At 48.9% G+C, this 16,970-nt stretch overlaps 8 protein-coding genes across 8 annotated transcripts; 4 read left to right on the forward strand and 4 right to left on the reverse strand.

The window, feature by feature from the left end:
- Positions 1-391: 391 nt before the first annotated feature.
- Positions 392-1,527, reverse strand: ARB_00539 (oxidoreductase, 2OG-Fe(II) oxygenase family, putative; the record flags this gene model as incomplete). The annotated part of the gene is made up of 2 exons (XM_003013308.1): positions 392-1,276; positions 1,339-1,527. 2 exons carry the CDS (start codon positions 1,525-1,527, stop codon positions 392-394), a joined length of 1,074 nt encoding a protein of 357 aa, XP_003013354.1.
- A 544-nt stretch (positions 1,528-2,071) lies between these two features.
- Positions 2,072-3,607, reverse strand: ARB_00540 (uncharacterized protein; the record flags this gene model as incomplete). Its single annotated transcript, XM_003013309.1, has 1 exon — positions 2,072-3,607. The coding sequence occupies one exon, from the start codon at positions 3,605-3,607 to the stop codon at positions 2,072-2,074; it is 1,536 nt and encodes a 511-aa protein (XP_003013355.1).
- A 1,406-nt stretch (positions 3,608-5,013) lies between these two features.
- Positions 5,014-6,667, forward strand: ARB_00541 (MFS multidrug transporter, putative; the record flags this gene model as incomplete). The annotated part of the gene is made up of 5 exons (XM_003013310.1): positions 5,014-5,059; positions 5,142-5,201; positions 5,293-5,673; positions 5,738-6,048; positions 6,128-6,667. 5 exons carry the CDS (start codon positions 5,014-5,016, stop codon positions 6,665-6,667), a joined length of 1,338 nt encoding a protein of 445 aa, XP_003013356.1.
- Positions 6,668-6,911: 244 nt separating this feature from the next.
- On the reverse strand, positions 6,912-7,640 carry ARB_00542 (uncharacterized protein; the record flags this gene model as incomplete). The annotated part of the gene is made up of 1 exon (XM_003013311.1): positions 6,912-7,640. The coding sequence occupies one exon, from the start codon at positions 7,638-7,640 to the stop codon at positions 6,912-6,914; it is 729 nt and encodes a 242-aa protein (XP_003013357.1).
- A 1,093-nt stretch (positions 7,641-8,733) lies between these two features.
- On the forward strand, positions 8,734-9,885 carry ARB_00543 (uncharacterized protein; the record flags this gene model as incomplete). The annotated part of the gene is made up of 2 exons (XM_003013312.1): positions 8,734-8,919; positions 8,974-9,885. The coding sequence occupies 2 exons, from the start codon at positions 8,734-8,736 to the stop codon at positions 9,883-9,885; spliced, it is 1,098 nt and encodes a 365-aa protein (XP_003013358.1).
- A 933-nt stretch (positions 9,886-10,818) lies between these two features.
- ARB_00544 (zinc alcohol dehydrogenase, putative) lies at positions 10,819-12,127 on the forward strand (the record flags this gene model as incomplete). Its single annotated transcript, XM_003013313.1, has 5 exons — positions 10,819-10,994; positions 11,058-11,173; positions 11,260-11,400; positions 11,474-11,605; positions 11,655-12,127. The coding sequence occupies 5 exons, from the start codon at positions 10,819-10,821 to the stop codon at positions 12,125-12,127; spliced, it is 1,038 nt and encodes a 345-aa protein (XP_003013359.1).
- Positions 12,128-12,582: 455 nt separating this feature from the next.
- ARB_00545 (uncharacterized protein) lies at positions 12,583-14,322 on the forward strand (the record flags this gene model as incomplete). The annotated part of the gene is made up of 1 exon (XM_003013314.1): positions 12,583-14,322. One exon carries the CDS (start codon positions 12,583-12,585, stop codon positions 14,320-14,322), a length of 1,740 nt encoding a protein of 579 aa, XP_003013360.1.
- A 135-nt stretch (positions 14,323-14,457) lies between these two features.
- Positions 14,458-16,349, reverse strand: ARB_00546 (uncharacterized protein; the record flags this gene model as incomplete). Its single annotated transcript, XM_003013315.1, has 9 exons — positions 14,458-14,546; positions 14,634-14,823; positions 14,902-15,060; positions 15,131-15,226; positions 15,290-15,377; positions 15,495-15,607; positions 15,681-15,837; positions 15,899-16,181; positions 16,262-16,349. The coding sequence occupies 9 exons, from the start codon at positions 16,347-16,349 to the stop codon at positions 14,458-14,460; spliced, it is 1,263 nt and encodes a 420-aa protein (XP_003013361.1).
- Between the last annotated feature and the right edge of the window lie 621 nt (positions 16,350-16,970).

Here is a 16,970-nt window from a genome sequence, read left to right on the forward strand (position 1 = left end):
AACTATCTATTAAAAACAGTGCCAAATTTATATATCATTTTAATTGAATATTAATTATTCCTTAGATAGAAATTTAATCTATATATAATTGATACTAAACCAATCAATATCTTTATTCGATATAGTAAACTACAACTGATATACATTTAAAATTCATTTTCAGTCTATAAAGAATAACTAATACCACGCAGTCAATTATAATAAAGGTATCGTAAATCGTGAATTTTTTTTTATGGATAATACTTTATATACCTTACTTAAGTACCTTTTTCCTTAAGAATATCTTTATTTCTCTCCTCTGAACGATGGCTTGGATAGCCTGACTTCTCTTACACGGCTCCCCCCTCCCCCTTCCCTACCTAGAGCCGTTATACTGTACGATGGACCTCGATTACTTGTCCGAGGGTCGATATTCCAGAGCGACTCTCCTAGTCAGCCACTCACCAGCAGTGATTTCATCCTCCCACTCCAGTGATGACCATCTCCCTTTGGCTTCACAACCCGGAAGAGGTTTTATAACCAGGTCGAAGTCAGGCTGAATAAAGAAACCAATCGAAAATCGCTCAATCAACAGACTATCACCTACATCACTGTGCTTTAGGTGATGAGGGGTAGTAACCCGATGCAAGGAGCTTTTCCATCTCCCATTTGACTGTCTCTCAAGCATATCGGCAATCTGAACAATAACCATACCGGGTCTAGGGAGCACAGGCCTGAAAATGCCGGCCTCTTTATCCTCGACTTCGAGTCCACCAGTCGTATCTTGGAACAATAAAGTCAATTGCCCATAGTCTGTATGAGCATTGAGACGAATAGATTGTCCACTGGCCAGGGATTGAAAGGGTATAGATAGATAATGATTCCAACCAGTTGCACTGCGATTAAAGTCCGGGTTTTGCTGTTTCCCAAGAAAATCTTTGTCTGGGATATCAAGGATTTCACATAGACACCGGAGAAGCTGAAGCTCTTGCTCTACACATGCATCCCACCACTTCCTAGTGAATGCCTCAAAGCCAGGAAAGATTTCTTCAGGCAGTATCCGATTTGGTATGAAGTTAGGGTTTGGAATCCTGCTCGGGTAGGGGTCTCCTGTCTCGAAGCTCTCCCTCTTTTCCACTGGGCCGGTTTTATGTATGCGCTCGATAACCTCTTGATCCCAAACACCTTGACTTGAGACGGTAGTGCCAGCAGCTACCCAGCCACGGTGGTCAGACGCGTCATGAGGGTGACGAACTAGCTCCTTCACGTCATCTGGGAGATCAAAGAAGCGTTTAGACTGTTTTAGGTCAGTGAAAGAAGACGAGGGAGATGTATATGTATCAAGATAGAGCATAGTACCCATGCAAATGCCTCGTCTACGAGATCCTGTCCAATGCTATGGTTGGAAAGATGTATAAGTCCAACCGATTGGAATGCATCATCTAGCTGTTTGAGCGCAGTCTTGCGCTCCTGTAGAGTGCCAGCTGAGAGAGCTTGGAAGTCGATCACAGGAATTTCTGCGGGCTCCACGATATCGATTCCGACCATGTTAACTTTTCCGCAGTGGTAACTAACGAGATAACTAGATAACGACTTGAAAGGTGTGCCCAATTGCTGTAAAAGAAAGGCTGAACAACCAGCGAGCGGAATCATTTAAATACGAAAGAATCGAACGCAAAGTGTACGTGCTGGGTCTGGCTGACCTTGGATTTCTGATCCAGACACGAATATGTGCATGGAGAGCCTGTGTAGAAAGACAGCATCCATTGGGACAGGGGAGACCTAGTTACCGGCCGTAATGCATCAACAATCTCAAAAATGGAGCGATTGTCGATCCCCCACTAGTTACATATATATTTATTTTGATGTTGACTGGCCATAACTATGTCTTAACTCCTTCATGTATGTACGTGTATCAGGTGGTTTTTGCAACTTCACTTCGGCGCAGAAAAATAACATTAACTATTGGATAGACACCTAACGAATGGACTTACACATGCATGGCTTGAACACGGGATCAGCACGCTCAGATGTTATGAACAGCAATAGAATTCCTGGCGGACGAAATGTATCTTTGATCTAATTTCTAAATCTAAATTGAAAGTCCCACATTTTGAAGCCACCGTCGCAAATTGAGAGCCGAGTTCTCTCCATAGAGCTGCCGCACCACATCGAGAGGTAGCATAGTCTCATGGTGAGAGCCGGAGCGAACTGGAATATCGGGAAGAGGATCTAGCCGACCTAGTCGCGCTCTGCCTTCGTTTCCGTTGATCAAGAACCTCCTGCAAACGTATGTCTCTACCAAGTAAGTCTCAGGCTTTTCGCTAGACTGTCGAATCTGGCTGAGCACCCTTTGAGCTCTGGAGTAAATGCGTCGTTCCGCAGAGTCGTCAACGCTGATGATTAGGCGGCGAGGCTTTCGCCTCTTTAATGCCTTCTTGGACAAGTTGGCTTTCTTGGTCTTTTCAGATGCCGGAGGGACTGGTGTTGGACGTTCGACGAGAGACGGTCTGATTGCCTCGTATACATAGAACAGATAACCCAGCTGGTCAAGATTTGAGGGCCGTTCCTTGATCGGGATCATCTCGTAGAATCGTTTCCAACACCCGTCTTCTTCGGAGTCCAATGCAGCGAGGATGGAATTCAATGAAGGAATTTCTTCACGTTCAATAGCTGTTCGAATTAGAATAGCAGGTAGATCCGTCCTTGAAGTAATGCCAATATCATAGCTGGTGTTGTCACGAATTCCTCGTTGCTCAAGCCCATATCTGATGGCTTCCACGAAGGTTTGACCGATCTGATCATGCCGTTGGTCCACTGTGTCCATCCATTGCAATGCTTCAGTGTTTGAACATTTCATTGACGCAAATTGTGTGGCTACTGTATGGTAGTAGTGCCAGCTAGGGATATCAAGTTTTATTTTAAGCCGCTGTCCAGAGCTCTGCTCACAAGCCCTTAAGATATTGATGGCAGCAACGTCAGCGATGGCGGTTGACGCGCGAGCAATATAGTCCATCTCATTGTATGTAGGAATTGAATCCTTGAGTAGATCAATATCAATGCCGCCGGTTTTCGGACTGGTTGCACTCATTTCCAAAAGTCTTGCATTGTAGAGACAAACCCCAGAAACGATGGATACTTCTTCGAAGGCTGGTGTTCCCTCCTTGGTGAAAAGGGTATCGCCGAATTCGAGACCCTTCCAAGAGGTTTGTAGATACTGCAGAGATGTGAAATCTGCATTCGGGAAGTGAAACTCAATTGACATGAACGAGTTCCAGATGTGGCTGTGTATAGGTTGCGCATCAAATGTTTCGTCGACAACCATAGTGGTGTCCCCAAGCCGCATTACAGCTTTCCCCTCATCTTGGGCTGTGGTTTCTCTTTCTTTTACGAGATGGGGCCCGTTAAGTAGCTGGTTTAGCCTGATGGCACTTTGTCTGGCCTTGGATAGGTATTTCATGTCGTCCTCCTTTTCTTCATGGTCTTTCAGTGCACGATTTGTGGAAAGCATATAAAACCTGGAGCCATTGCGAGTCCCATAGTTGTAGAGAGGAATCTCATCGAACTGAATCGAAAGCTTAGCATCCTCCCCTGTCACTAGGTTGGCGATATCGGTTGGCATAGCCATATCTGTGGAGAGAAGCGTAGGCTGGAGTATGAAGTACTTAACGTACCACAATTCCGGCGGTTGCCCGGGGATGGTTAATTGCCTTTATCAATTCGCGTGCATTCGGACATTATGTACCAATTGATGAGCTGAATAATACCGTAGTAGTAACATTGGTTAAGGAATAACCTCTAATCCAAAATTGAATCAGTGGAGGACGCTCGAAAGACACTTCTGAGCCTGCGTTTTGGCCGCATATGCTTTCTCCAAGTATCCCGTGCTGAAAAGGACTTACCACAAAAGCCACTTGGATGCAGGGAAGATGAAAGAGCTGTGGGGGGCCTATTGATCAGCTGTTAGCCGTATTCAATATTTCAACTTGGAATGCCCGTAACACTATGTAATCTGCAAATTCTGGCAAGTATATGCTAGGTACTCCATGCTTGACATCTCGTTCCAGCATCACTAAAACTTTAGAAGGGTCCAATGGAGAATTTGAGGTGTAGCATGCATGGTAGTTGTGCAGAGCAAGCTGTCCTGGACTCAGCTAGCCACAAAAGCATGCCACGGGTATATCTTGCGCTTAAGTAGCTGAGTGTCCGTATTTATCTGTATGGTGAAGTCCGCCGCCGATGCATTAACTCCGCCTGCAAGACCACCTTTCTTTCTTTTCTTTTCTTTTCTTTTTTTTTGCTCAACAATCTACTCCATACTTGTGGAATAGTTATGTGAAGTCTGTCTCCTGCTACTCTATTTTATAGAGGCTTATCATAGGACGTTCATATGAAAGAAAGCTTGAAATAAATCAACTTAGCAGTCACAATTAACGAACCCGTCCACTGTTAATGATACCCCGTACGGAGGATAGGTAGCCTGGTATAATCGGGGCCGCTGATCTTCCACGCCTTTAGTTACCACCAGCTGCCGAAGAATCAGGATCGACATGGAAGGCCAGAAACAAAAAGCAAAACATGGTTAGTTTAACTAGTTATTGAGCTCAATTCCCGGGGGCCGCGATGCAAGGTGCGGTCAGGGAGCTCATCATCGCGGTTCACGATGAGGTTTTATCGAGCCCATTATTTCTTCAAGTCTTGAGGGGAATCGAATAGCTACCTTTTGTCTTTCAACTCTGTCCCCAGGCTTTCTTTTAATCCAGGCCGCTAGGGTGGCCGTTCACTCGTCAACATGGCCTGGCTTCAGGGGTTTCGGTCTTCAGAGTCGTTTGTCGTGACGACTGTGTCGATTGCCATTTTCACTGTGAGTGCGTCGGCGTCCTGGGGAGCTTTTTGCCGGCAATTTGATTAACCTCTTTTAGGATCTGTTTATATATCTGATGGTTAGATGCTTCGTGGGAGAAGAGGGAGGGAGTTAACAGCTCTTGAACGATGGTGTATACTTACCACTTCGTTTCCTAGATCGTTCCTATCATGCCTCTCGCCCTGGTAGATCGCATCGGCGTCGGCCAGCAAGATGGTAGGTATAACTAGTTACCATTCATGATCCCTCGGTTCGCGACTCTTCTGCGCTTGACCGGTTAATAATCTTGTCTATTCAGTTCAACTATGGGTCTCGATTCTTCTCTCCGTCTACGGCGGCTCGATACTTGTTGGATCTCGTAAGTGATTTGTTTGCATCATCGCATGGCTCTTTTGAATGACATCAGGCTGAAAGCTCGGGAACTATCTTCTTCCTTGTATTATGTATAGCATTCTTCGGATACTTCGCAGATCATTGCAAACTCCGACGGATGCCCTTCGTGGTAGGACTGGCGTCCCTTTCTGCCTCCACGGGTCTGTTTGCGCTGGCTCGATCACCCCCCGTCCTCGTTATTGCCCGCACGCTTCAAGGGCTATCTGCTGCCGCGGTATGGATCGTCGGGCTGTCTATAATCGCGGATAACGTGCCAACCGAGCGGGTCGGGGAAGCTATGAGCTATACGACTGTTGCGCTGGCCTGGGGATCGTTGCTGGGTCCCGCTGTTGGCGGAGTGATGTATGAAAAAGTAGGCTTCTATGGGGCGTTTACAGTCCCCATGGGCTTGTTGGCTGTGGATATAGCCATGCGGTTCGCTATGATCGAGCGGAAGAGTGAGTCCAAGGGCTCATATGCTCTCCCTAGCTGTGTAACTATTGTCGCTTACTGCCCAAACAGAATCTACGCAAGCCAACGATGATTCTCCTATATCGAAATCTAGCCTCGCCTTGCCTGCCTCAGAGTTCAGCAACGAGAGCTACAGCACATTCACAGCACCCGGAGAAAGCTCTACTCGCAGTATCTCGACCGTAAAGCGCGGTGATGAGGAAGCCCCCTTGCTAGCATCTTCAAAGCAAAAGGCCGACAATGGGCGGCAGATTGAAATCAGGGCGTCGGCCACTGTTTTTAGTTTATTGTGCTCTCCACGCTTGCCGCTGGCGCTGGTATCAATCGTGATGATTTCGCTGGTCGTTTCATCCCTGGATACTGTGAGTTAACCGCAATGCATTTCTGAATACCACATAGCATAGTTGATTTTACTTACTTGCCTCGTGGGCTGCGTCTTAGACCCTTCCCCTATTCGTTATGGAGAGATTCCACTGGTCATCTGGTGGTGCTGGCTTGATTTTCATGGTGCCTGCCATCGCTAGCTTCTCTACCATATATATTGCAGCATTAGCTAGCAAGATCGGACATCGGATCGTTGCTGCAGCAGCATTCATGCTCGCGGGAGTTTCATGCTTCATAATGCAACTTGTTCAACATGATACCACGAATGATAAAGTGCTTTTGGCCGGCATTTTGTTTGTTCTAGGTGCCTGCATTGCCACAGCCGAAATGATTGCAATGACTCAAGTGATATATGCGATTGAAGAACATGAGGCAGAATGCCCTGGGACGTTTGGTGCTACGCTCCCCATTGCGCAGGCGTACGCACTCTTCAATATGGCACTTGCAGCAGGCCAGCTGCTAGGTCCGGTCGCAACGGGCGTTATCCGGGTTCACGCTGGGTGGCATGCGTTGATGATCACCCTAGGAGTGTGCTCCGTGCTGATGTCGCTGCCTTACATGCTTATCAGAGAACGGAAGACGGAGGGCTGTGCTTAAACTGGGCTTTTGGCGTTGCTTGTCAGACTGTCACCAACCACAGCCCTCTATCATGTAGTTGTATGAATAGTGTTGAATTTGCCTCGATCTTTTGCGGGCAGAGGTTGAGTATGTTGTTCAATAACATTGAAATGTCCTTGTATGATAGACATGGCATTATTATATCGAGCCTTCCTAGCCGTTGAGCAAGATACATCTTAGGTTGAGTGTGATTTCTGTATGAATTCACACTTTTTGATGATCCTCAAAATTCTACATAACCCTTTGTCTCCTTAATCGTACTCCTCGGATAGCTTTCCCTGCTCTGCTTCAAGCCTAACCGGAGAAGAGGTATGGCCGAAAAGACAGTCGCAGGCATGGGATCAACGACCGGGACATCGAATCCTGAAAGCTCAAGCCGCTTTTTGATTTCTTCGGCACAGCCTATAAAACCAGTGCAGCCTAGGATAATAGAATGAGCTCCCTTCTCTCTCACCAGAGCGAGGGCATGCTCGGCCAATCTATTCGTCATTTCATTGACTTCGCCCTTGATCTCAAGCGACCGCATATCAATGGCATGGCAGCCGGCAAACCTGCCTTCGTGGCCGTATGCTTTAACCGAGTCTTTGATTATAGGAATGGACTCTTTCAAGATGGTCACAACCCCAAACGTATCCGCGAGACTGGCACATATGTTCATTGAAATCTGCGCCACACCTAGAACTGGGATATCGACAACTTCTCGCAGGGTATCTAAGCCGGGGTCGCCAAAACAATCGATGACTATGGCATCGGCTCCCTTTTGTGCTTCTCGTTGGGCTGCCGCGATCAGGCCGGGGATTGCTAATGCTTTGTCGGTTCGAGATTCGACGGAGATTGGGCCAGTGTTCAAATTGACGACAGAGCAGGTGATACCGTTTTTGCACAATCCTTCGAGCTCCTCGCTCGACAGATCGACTGGTGTCGATACCGGCTGGATAATTGAGATGCGCATATCGAAGATCACGCGGACCAGCAGCTGGCGTCTGGGTCAATGTTCAAATTGGGTATTTCAGGTAAACTGCGGCGCAATTGTGAAGACTGGCCTCAAAAATATGGAAGCCAACTCTGGTTGAAGTACGGAGTCTGTCTGTGCTTGACCGACAAGCGAGGAATAACCTCCTACCTGGCAATCGTTCTATACTGGAAGCTTCTGAAAGCAATCTACTCTCCTTTGAGCATACAGTGAGCCAGTTGGATACTCAGTAGATATCAGTTGCATGTTAGCGGTAAGAATGGGCGCATTGCATTGCATACTTAGTCAAGGACGGCTCATATGTGCATGCGGATGGATCTGTCCCAATTATTGGAGTACTCAGCAGTATTTCCGTACGTTCAATTCGTGATATCGTGGTTTGAAATACTGTTACGACGATAAATTCCAAGGATCCACCCCGCATAGCCAGCTGAGCATTTAGGATCGGCGGGCAGTCAAATCCCACTTGGTAGATAACCCCCCTGGCCACTAGTTAACTATACTTGACCATCTGCAGCCCATTTCAAAATACCAAAATGTTGGTAATCGAAGCAAATGGTCAAAAGGCTTTTTTTTCTTCTCTTTGAGTATAGCCAAAAAGAACATATGTCATACTCCGTATTCGATACACGTTGAATTCCTGGTGTGATGGCGAAATTGAACTAGGGGTATGGAACAGAATTCCCCGGCTAGCGTGTGAAAAAGGTTTGTTACCATGCACTGCATAGATGTATGGCATATATGTATGTCAGCCTAGAGTTTATTGATCATATTCCATGTATTGATGCAACATTAGCTCAGGTCCTATGTTGCGTGGGAGGTGTCCATCAATCAAAGGTAGGTTGCTGGCGTTTCCAACCCAGCATTGCTCTTGCTTTCATGACGTGGCATATTCCAATTCTTTGGAGGGCGCAGCTAGTATTATGGGTTATTTGCATTTGCATTCGCAATTGGTATCTCATGAATATAAGGGAGCTTTAGCCCGCGAGAGTGAGCGCTGGGCTACTATTGCTCATAATCACATCCAATTCAGTTTGTCCCTCAAGAGACTCCTCCGAGATACCCCTCCAAGATGACCAAGGAATACGTCGAGCCCGCCAACATCCCTGTTATTGATTTCAGGGCTCTTACTTCTGAAAATCTTCAGGAGCGTAAAGATGCCTTGAAGCAGCTTGATGAAGCTTTCCAAACATACGGCTTCATCTACCTGTCCAACCACAGTATTGGACAAAAGCTGGTTGATGAAGCTTTTTCTTGGGTATGGTCAAAGTCCTAAACCATCATCTAACCAACATTGTCTAATGATCCGCAGTCCCAGCGTTTCTTCCATTTACCGAACGAGACTAAGGCGCTCTGCAAGCACCAAACTGTTGCAGCTGATCATCGTGGCTGGGCAGCTGTCGGAACCGGCTTTGTCAGTCAGGATGTCTGGGACAAGGATGAGATCGAGAAGCTGCGTAAGACCGCACCTATTGAGCAGAAAGAGATTCTCGAAATGGGCAATCCTCACTCTAAGGGTGGCCCAGGCGAGTCAATCGTGAACCGTCTGCTCCCCGAGGACGTTTTTCCTGGATTCAGGGCCTTCATCGAAAAGTGGTGGGATGCTTGTTTCAAGCAGCAGCTCCAGGTTCTACGAGCTCTCTGCGAGATCCTGGAATACACCGACCTGGACTACCTTGGCAAGCAGCAGGACCCCAGCCGCAGCCGAAACCATATGAGCTGGCTGTATTATCTTTCTCAGCCTGTAGCGCCATTAAGGTCAGGCGAGAGCAACCGATTGAACACACACACCGACTTCACACAGTTGACCCTGCTATTCCAAGACATGGTCGGAGGTCTCGAAGTCCATGATTATAATGCGGGAATCTTCCGACCTGTGCTTCCTAAGCCTGGCACCATGATTGTGCATGTCGGTGACATGCTGGAGAAGCAGTCAAACGGCAAGTGGAAGAGTGCTTTGCACCATGTCTCTGCCCCAAGCCATCTTAAATATGGGGATGAGAAGACAAACGAAGACACCGTGGTTGAGCGTTTCTCCATGTCATTTTATGGAACTCCTCAACACGATGTGATGATCGAGCCGATTCCGGGATGCGAGGTAGCTGGAAAGTGGCAAACCTTGCAGTGGGAGCCTAACATGACTGCCGGTGCTTGGATTCAGAAGAGAGTTGCACTTGAATATGGAGATGGACAACAAGCACCTGAGGTTGTTTCAGCTGCATAAATGCGAGATGCAGATACTCTTTTTCGGTTTTGTCAGAATCTTTCTCATGTGTCCTGACACTGCTTTTCCCCTCCCAAGTAGATGATATTATCGTCCGCCGCAAGAAACAGTTGCCGGGGAGCAGGAGCTTGGATTGTCTGTATCTTGATAGAACATGACCATATAGAAGCCGAGAGGAATCCAGTAACGAATCCAGCCATCATCCATATCTGCATTTTTGAACCTCTCATTGCTCCCCCTCGACACCCTGCTCTCCTAGGAGTCCTAGATGGCGGCCGCCTAGTTCGTGGGCTGCTTGGTAGAGTAGGACATAGCGCGGGAGGCCATCCTCGGTCTCGTCTTTGTCTATCGTGCTGTAGCCATCAGTGTCGATCGAGTTGTATCACTTTTTGGACGATGCCACGGTGGTCGGTTCTGCTGCTTAAGGCCGGAATATATAGGATCCATTGATTGTCTCACCCTATATAACTTAGCTATAACTAACAGTTAGCCAATATGTCGCCTAACGATAGATAATTGAGCTATGCAAAGGAGCGCGGCTGTTATATGTCACTTATTAACTATTGTTAAGGATTTGCTGTTGGTGTTAGACGAAGCCTGAAGTCGGGTCCAGGATGGGCCTTTTGGATGAGAATACCGGACCTCCATGCCTAAACTACGGCGATATGGCCGTCCTAACGGTTAGAAGACGACTTTCCACGCTGGCCGTAAATGCAATCATCGTCGACACGGCCCAGTTGTTGCGCCGAAAGGTCCATGGGCGATGATGGTAGAAAGGAGCGGATAGTTTGTTTCCCCGACGGCCTCCTTTGCCAGGCTTTTCGATGATGGACTTTTGCCTCCCATGAAGTCATATATTAACTATTTGATGCCGTCTAACAGGCATTGCATTTGGCAGGCTTCAGCATAGCTGTCTAGTTAATCCAGGAGAAGATGCTCTCTCTCAATATCCCGAGCTACTCTGCGCCCTCTGGCTACCAGCTCTCGGAGCTGCCAAAGCCGGTGCTCGAGGACAGCAACGATGTGATCATCAGGGTCCACGCCGCCAGCATCAACCCCATCGACGTCAAGAAGGCAAACGGGATGCTGAAGATGGCGATGGCGGATACGTGAGTCTTAATCGTATAGTAACCAGAATAATGATAATTGGATGCTGACCATATTTCCACCAGGTTTCCCTACAAGATCGGCTATGACTGCGCCGGCACCGTAGAAGAAGCCGGCAGCAGCGTGAGCCATCTGAAGGCTGGAGACGAGATATACACTCGGCTGCCAGAAGCCTCTCGGGGTGCGGCCTCCTCTATCCTGTTACTTTTTACTGTTGCTCATGCATTGTATAACCAGGTTCATGCAGCGAGTTCGTGATATGTCCAGCGAAAGACGTTGCCCTGAAGCCCCCGTCTCTATCATTCGCGGATGCTGCATCTATCCCACTGGCGGCAATGACAGCACTGCAGGCACTGCGACGCTACGGCGGTGACCTTGCAGGGAAAACTGTGCTGGTCCCCGCTGGCTGTATGTTCTCCAAGTCCTCTGGGCTATCTTCTTTCTATTAACTAACGATAACTAATGGATATGTGATAACTAGTGGGTGGAACGGGGTTGTTTGCCTGCCAGCTGGCTAAGCATGCGTTCAAAGCCGGCAAGGTGATTACAACAGTGTCAACGTCAAAGATACCCAAAGTAAAAGAGCTGCTGGGAGAGGACACTGTCGATGAAAGTGAGTAGCTCGGAAGCACCCTTGAGAACCAAACTGACCATATTTCCAGTCATCGATTACACAAAAGTAGACCCCAAGGATGCAATCCCGCCCGGTACGGTAGACTTCCTCTTTGATACCATGGCTAATGCAATGGAATATTTGAGCTTGATGCGGCCCAAGACAGGCCACATTATCTCAGTGTCGACTGCTCCGTCCGGTGACCAGCTGCAGGCCTCTTCTTTGATGCAGCTCCCCCATCGGCCAGCCCTCCCGATACCGATCAAGCTCGCCCTGAACGCTATGGACAGCATTCGCAAGTTCCGGGCCCGTCGGTATGGTGTTACCTATTCATACATGTTTCTCGAGTCGAGCTGCAAAGACCTGGAGGAGTTGAGAGACCTCGTTGAGTCTGGTAAGCTGAGGACGGTTGTGGGCACGACCGCCAGCTTGAGGGATCTCCAGGCTGTCCGGGAGGCGTGCCAGATAGTCTACAGCGGTCGCGGTGGCCTTGGGAAGGTAGTTATCAATGTCGTTGATTGACGATAGACAGGACATTGCTATTGCTGAGAGGACCATTTTCCAAGTCCGCTACCTTGACTGCTTTTTCGGTCCTGATACCCCTATCTACTCCCTAATTATCAGACTGTTTGACCTACAAATAAGTCGAAATCCACAGAATGATAACTACCATATTATTAGAGACTTGAAGAGTCAGGCACCCACAACTAAGACGATACAGGTCCTTTAGTAGCTAGTTAGTGAGAGGAATTTTGATATCTCAACTGCGCTCCCTTTCAACTGCCTGAGAGCAAGAGAGGCCTGAGCTGCGAGGGATACAATGAAGACCAGCCAGCTTTTCTATCTATAGACGACTTAGCTAGTGATAGGCCCGACCTTAGCGAGAACGCCGCCTGGGCTCGGCAACCTGAGATTGGAATTGGATGGATAGCTATCGTTCTCCGCGACTCGTGATCGGGCTCGCTTGATGCTGGTGCATGCAGTATATAACTATCGACAGCTGCTTCGACCATGGCCATATCTCATCTTGGGCTCGATCTTCCATCACCCTGTGCTGCTCGCACCGGCCGGACGCCATGGACTTCTTTACCCGCTTCTACACAGCGTACAGCCGTCCCGTCAAGGTTGCGATCTCTATATCCCTCGCGCTGGTGATCCTGTTCGCCTACATTCTCCTGATAGTCCTCTTTACAAGCCCTCAAGCCTTGCACATCGATTCTCTCCTCTATGTAGGGGACAATCCGGCCAGTCGCACAAGATTCACACCACAGGTCGCCGTCGCCCTTCTGTCGGCGATCCTCACAGGCGCCACGATTGCGCTGGCCACTCGCTGCGTGGATGAATCGCTCTGGAACCACCTCACGCCCTCGACGGCGGCGGATCGAATCACGGCTGCGGAGAGCCGCAACCTCGCGCTGTGGTCTGTCTCTGCCGTAGCGCGCATCCGCTACCTGTTTGTCGGAGGATCGTGGGCGCTCCGTCTCAGCGCTGTGCTGCTGCTAGCTGGCGTCGCTGTGAACCCCATCCTCGTGAGTGGCATTTCGCAGACACCCGACTTGACTTTCGAGACGGCTTTCCAGCCCCGGAATAGGAGCTACAACGACTTCAGCGGCTTCTTGGATGATGTGAATACCTGGTATGCCTCGGGGACAACTCGCGATCTCCTGGGTGAAGCTGCATTCCTCACCTCCCTCCATTCGCTTAATGCTCCCGCTGCGCATGTCTGCAATACCCCCCTGTGCAGGGCAAATGCCCGTATGGCTGGATTCCAAGCGAGCTGCACGTCTGACGAGATCCCAAACCCGGATCGAATCGGCCTCAAGCCCAGCAGTTTTAGGAACATACGCAGGCAGCTTTTCTGTAGCCCAAAACGCAGTTCCCGAGATCGGGACGTCTGCGTCGACCTGGAGTCAAGCGACCCTGAGACAGCCGCCATGTTCACCAACCAGCGCGCCACCGAGACAGATGGCGACTTCACCACCGTATTCGGTGCTTACGTTTATAACTGGTATACCGGGCAAGCGGAGCGCTCCATCTACACAGTGGACTGCCGCGTCCGTTATGGGTGGGTGAACGTGACGCAGGTTGGATCCAATCCCCCCGAAGTGATACGCTCCAGTTTCCAAGTCGTTGGTCAAGACGAGCTGCCGCGCAGCGCAGGCTACCTCCCCCGTATCTATGGTGGCGATCTTCTGGAATCGAGTCCCTGGAATTTCTCCGGCGGCGCATATGGTGCTAACGGAGAGAAAATTGTTAAATACCCTATTGGTGTCGCGCTCCTTGGATGGAAAGAAACCGCAGATGGGCCAACAGTCGCACAACGCATCGAACGTGCATGGGATATGAACAATATCTTCGCGTTCGGGAGGTCAATCGACAGAATCGACCTCTCCACGACAATAGAGACCAGAGTGAACAAATACGTCTACAACAAACTCGCACTCTTCATCCTTATAGTTCCGTTCCTGGCTTCCATCTTTGGTGTATGGAACCGATGGCATGTACTGAGTGACGAGCTGATGCTGGGATACGATCCTGTTCGAATTGTGAGGTGTGGTCCTTTGTATGGAGTAGATCCATCCACTACCGGGGAAGAGCTGGATAAGATGGTGGTGGCAAGATATATGCAGGCTGATATGGACGGGGAGCAGAGATATCAGTTCGTTGCCAGCAGTGTTGAATTTGTTGCTGAGCCGAGGACACCGAAACATGGATAGCATATTTTCATGTACATGAATCTATCAATAACTATAAAATAAGTGAGTGGAGCTCATCCTTTTAATATAACTAACTAGTGTTATTCTATAACTACAATCCTGACAGTAACAGCAACAACCATTACGGGTATTTGTCTACCAAGTAATAGGGAGTTCGATGATTCCAACATCCTTTGATGGGTCTGAATACTTCACTTCATCCAGTGGGACGGCAAGCTTGAGGTCTGGAAGACGTCGAAACAATGTGGCTACAACGAATCATTTAGATCAGGGGAATCTGGTCAACCAGTGAATCATTTGATGGCACTTACTGAAGACGATTTCAAGCTCAGCACGAGCCAGCCACTCGGCAACGCAGCGATGCTCGCCGTATCCAAAGCCAAATGCCGACTCTGCGCCACGCTTGCGGTGCATGTTGAAGGTATCTGGGTCAGGGAACACGTCGGCGTCACGGTTTCCGGACTGTGTAGCGGCGATGATCCCTTCGCCGGCTTTGATAGTCTAGACTGTGTGTCAGAATGAAAGATCTATCCAAGGAGCACGCAGGGAGAGACAGTGGTCTAAGAGATAGTCAGTTACCTTGCCGCCGAGTTCGATATCGACCTTTGCAACACGGCGCGTGGCCATGGCAGATGCTGTGTGGAAGCGGCAGAGCTCTTCGACGAATTGCGGTACAAGGGACAGGTCCTTCTTGAGGTCTGCAAGCTGGGACGGGTTTTCAAAGAGTGTTACGATACCCTATACAAGACACGAGTTTGAGTGGCTGTTGTTGTTGCACGGCCGAAGTCGAGAGCAGCTGCTGGCTTACCAGATTGATCATGTTCACCATCGTGGCATTGCCGGCAACAAGCATCAGGAACGCCATCTGTATAACATCGTCTCTCTGCAGATGTCCTGGCTCGAGCTGAATGGAAAGTCTTAATAACTAAAAGTCATCTTTCAAAAAGGGAGTTAGGGAAGTGCTGACCTGCTCTACAACCAGTTCGCTGATGAGATCGTTCCGTGGCTCGGCAATTCTCTGGTCCACGAGGCCCCCAATATACTCGAGGAGTTCCCTATACATATACACATTCGTTCGTTGGTTAGCAACTCTGCCAATAATCCCTTTCTCCTTAATTACTGCATGCTCAAAGTTACCCGCAGTGCCCCGAACGCATGATGGAGAGGCTCACTGGTTAGCTGCGGATGCAGCAGCCGCAGTTGCGCTGCCATTGCTACGGATAGCAGCCTGTTGAGTGAGATATTTGAGGTCCTTGAACGGGACACCGAGGATCCCATAGATGATCTAGCCCAGGGCTCGTTTCATTAGAGGATTCCTCCTAATGTTAACTATTTTGTCTCTCACTGTGAGCACTCACGTACGATGCAGTTGGCAATGCGAGCTTCTCGACGATGTCCACTGCAGGCTTCCCGCCCCCTTTAATCATCTCGTCAATCAGGGTATCGACCGTCTGTTGGATATGCGGGCGCATGCCATCAATATGCTCGCGGGTGAATAGGGGTTCGACCATGCTCCTGTTAGCCTCAATCAGCTCCAGTTCTACCCCTTTTAGCACTGCATTCGCATCTCTCTCACCTCTGCTGCATATGCTCCGGCGGATCCATGTCGACAAACGTTGGCTTTCGCTTCGCTGCCTCCTTTCCACCCGCGTCGAGCTCGGGAAACCCGGGACGATTGCGCTGCTTGGAAAGCCTCTGGTCTGTCAGGACACTACATATATCCTTGTGCTTCACCACGAGCCATGCCTGGCTGCCGTCCCAGAGCTCGACCTTGGATACCGGGTCGGTTGCGCGCAGTCTGGCGTATTCTGCTGGAGGCTCGGCTCCGCGAGGGCGTGAGAAGGGGAACTTTGGAACAGCTAAAGAGAAAAAAGACAAAATGTTAGATGATTCTGATGCTGATATTGTTGATATTGAAGACGGCTTGGTTTGACAGTACCGGTGGTCAGGTATCTGAGGCCTGTCGTGGTGAGTCGAACTGAGGTTCTGGAGCCAATGCTCGTAATAACAGGCCTCGAGATGAACATCTTGACCGGTAACTAAAACAGCGCATGGATGAGAGAGTCAACAACTGGTGTTTGCTTCGTCTCTGATAGATAGCCAGAGCAGACACTCAACATCCATACATAAATATACGGCTATATATACCTAACTATATAACTACCCAGTATACATACATACTGCTACACCAGGAGGAAATGGCCCCCTGTTACACTTGAACAGTCTCCCGCGGAGTTGCACCCGCGGATATATCATCTCTACTCCTGTTAACCAGTTGGTTCGACTCTTAAGCGAAGCTCTCGCTCTCTATCTCTGGTCGAATCAGGAGTGAGGCGTTTCTGTTCAAGTAACCAACCTTGCTATAAACTTCAAATCCCGATGCCTGTATTTGCTTTTGCAACTCGCTAGTTGGTTATAAGCAGCCCAGGCCCAGATCCAGTTGATGATGTATGTATATATGGCCTGATATAACGTCCTTGTGCTACCGGCGCTCCCGCTTCTCCTAGTTGTTCCAGCGCCTAGTATGCAGGTTCCAGCTTGCTTGCAGGTTGGGCAACCCCTGGATGCTTGCCGGCTCGTCCGGATTTTCTGTTCTCTCTCTGGTCTAAGTATTTCCTATTGCTGCCTTTGATTCGTTGTTATATATA

Source organism: Trichophyton benhamiae (assembly GCF_000151125.1).
Source record: "Trichophyton benhamiae CBS 112371 chromosome Unknown contig01356.0, whole genome shotgun sequence".
NCBI classification, from domain to species: domain Eukaryota; kingdom Fungi; phylum Ascomycota; class Eurotiomycetes; order Onygenales; family Arthrodermataceae; genus Trichophyton; species Trichophyton benhamiae.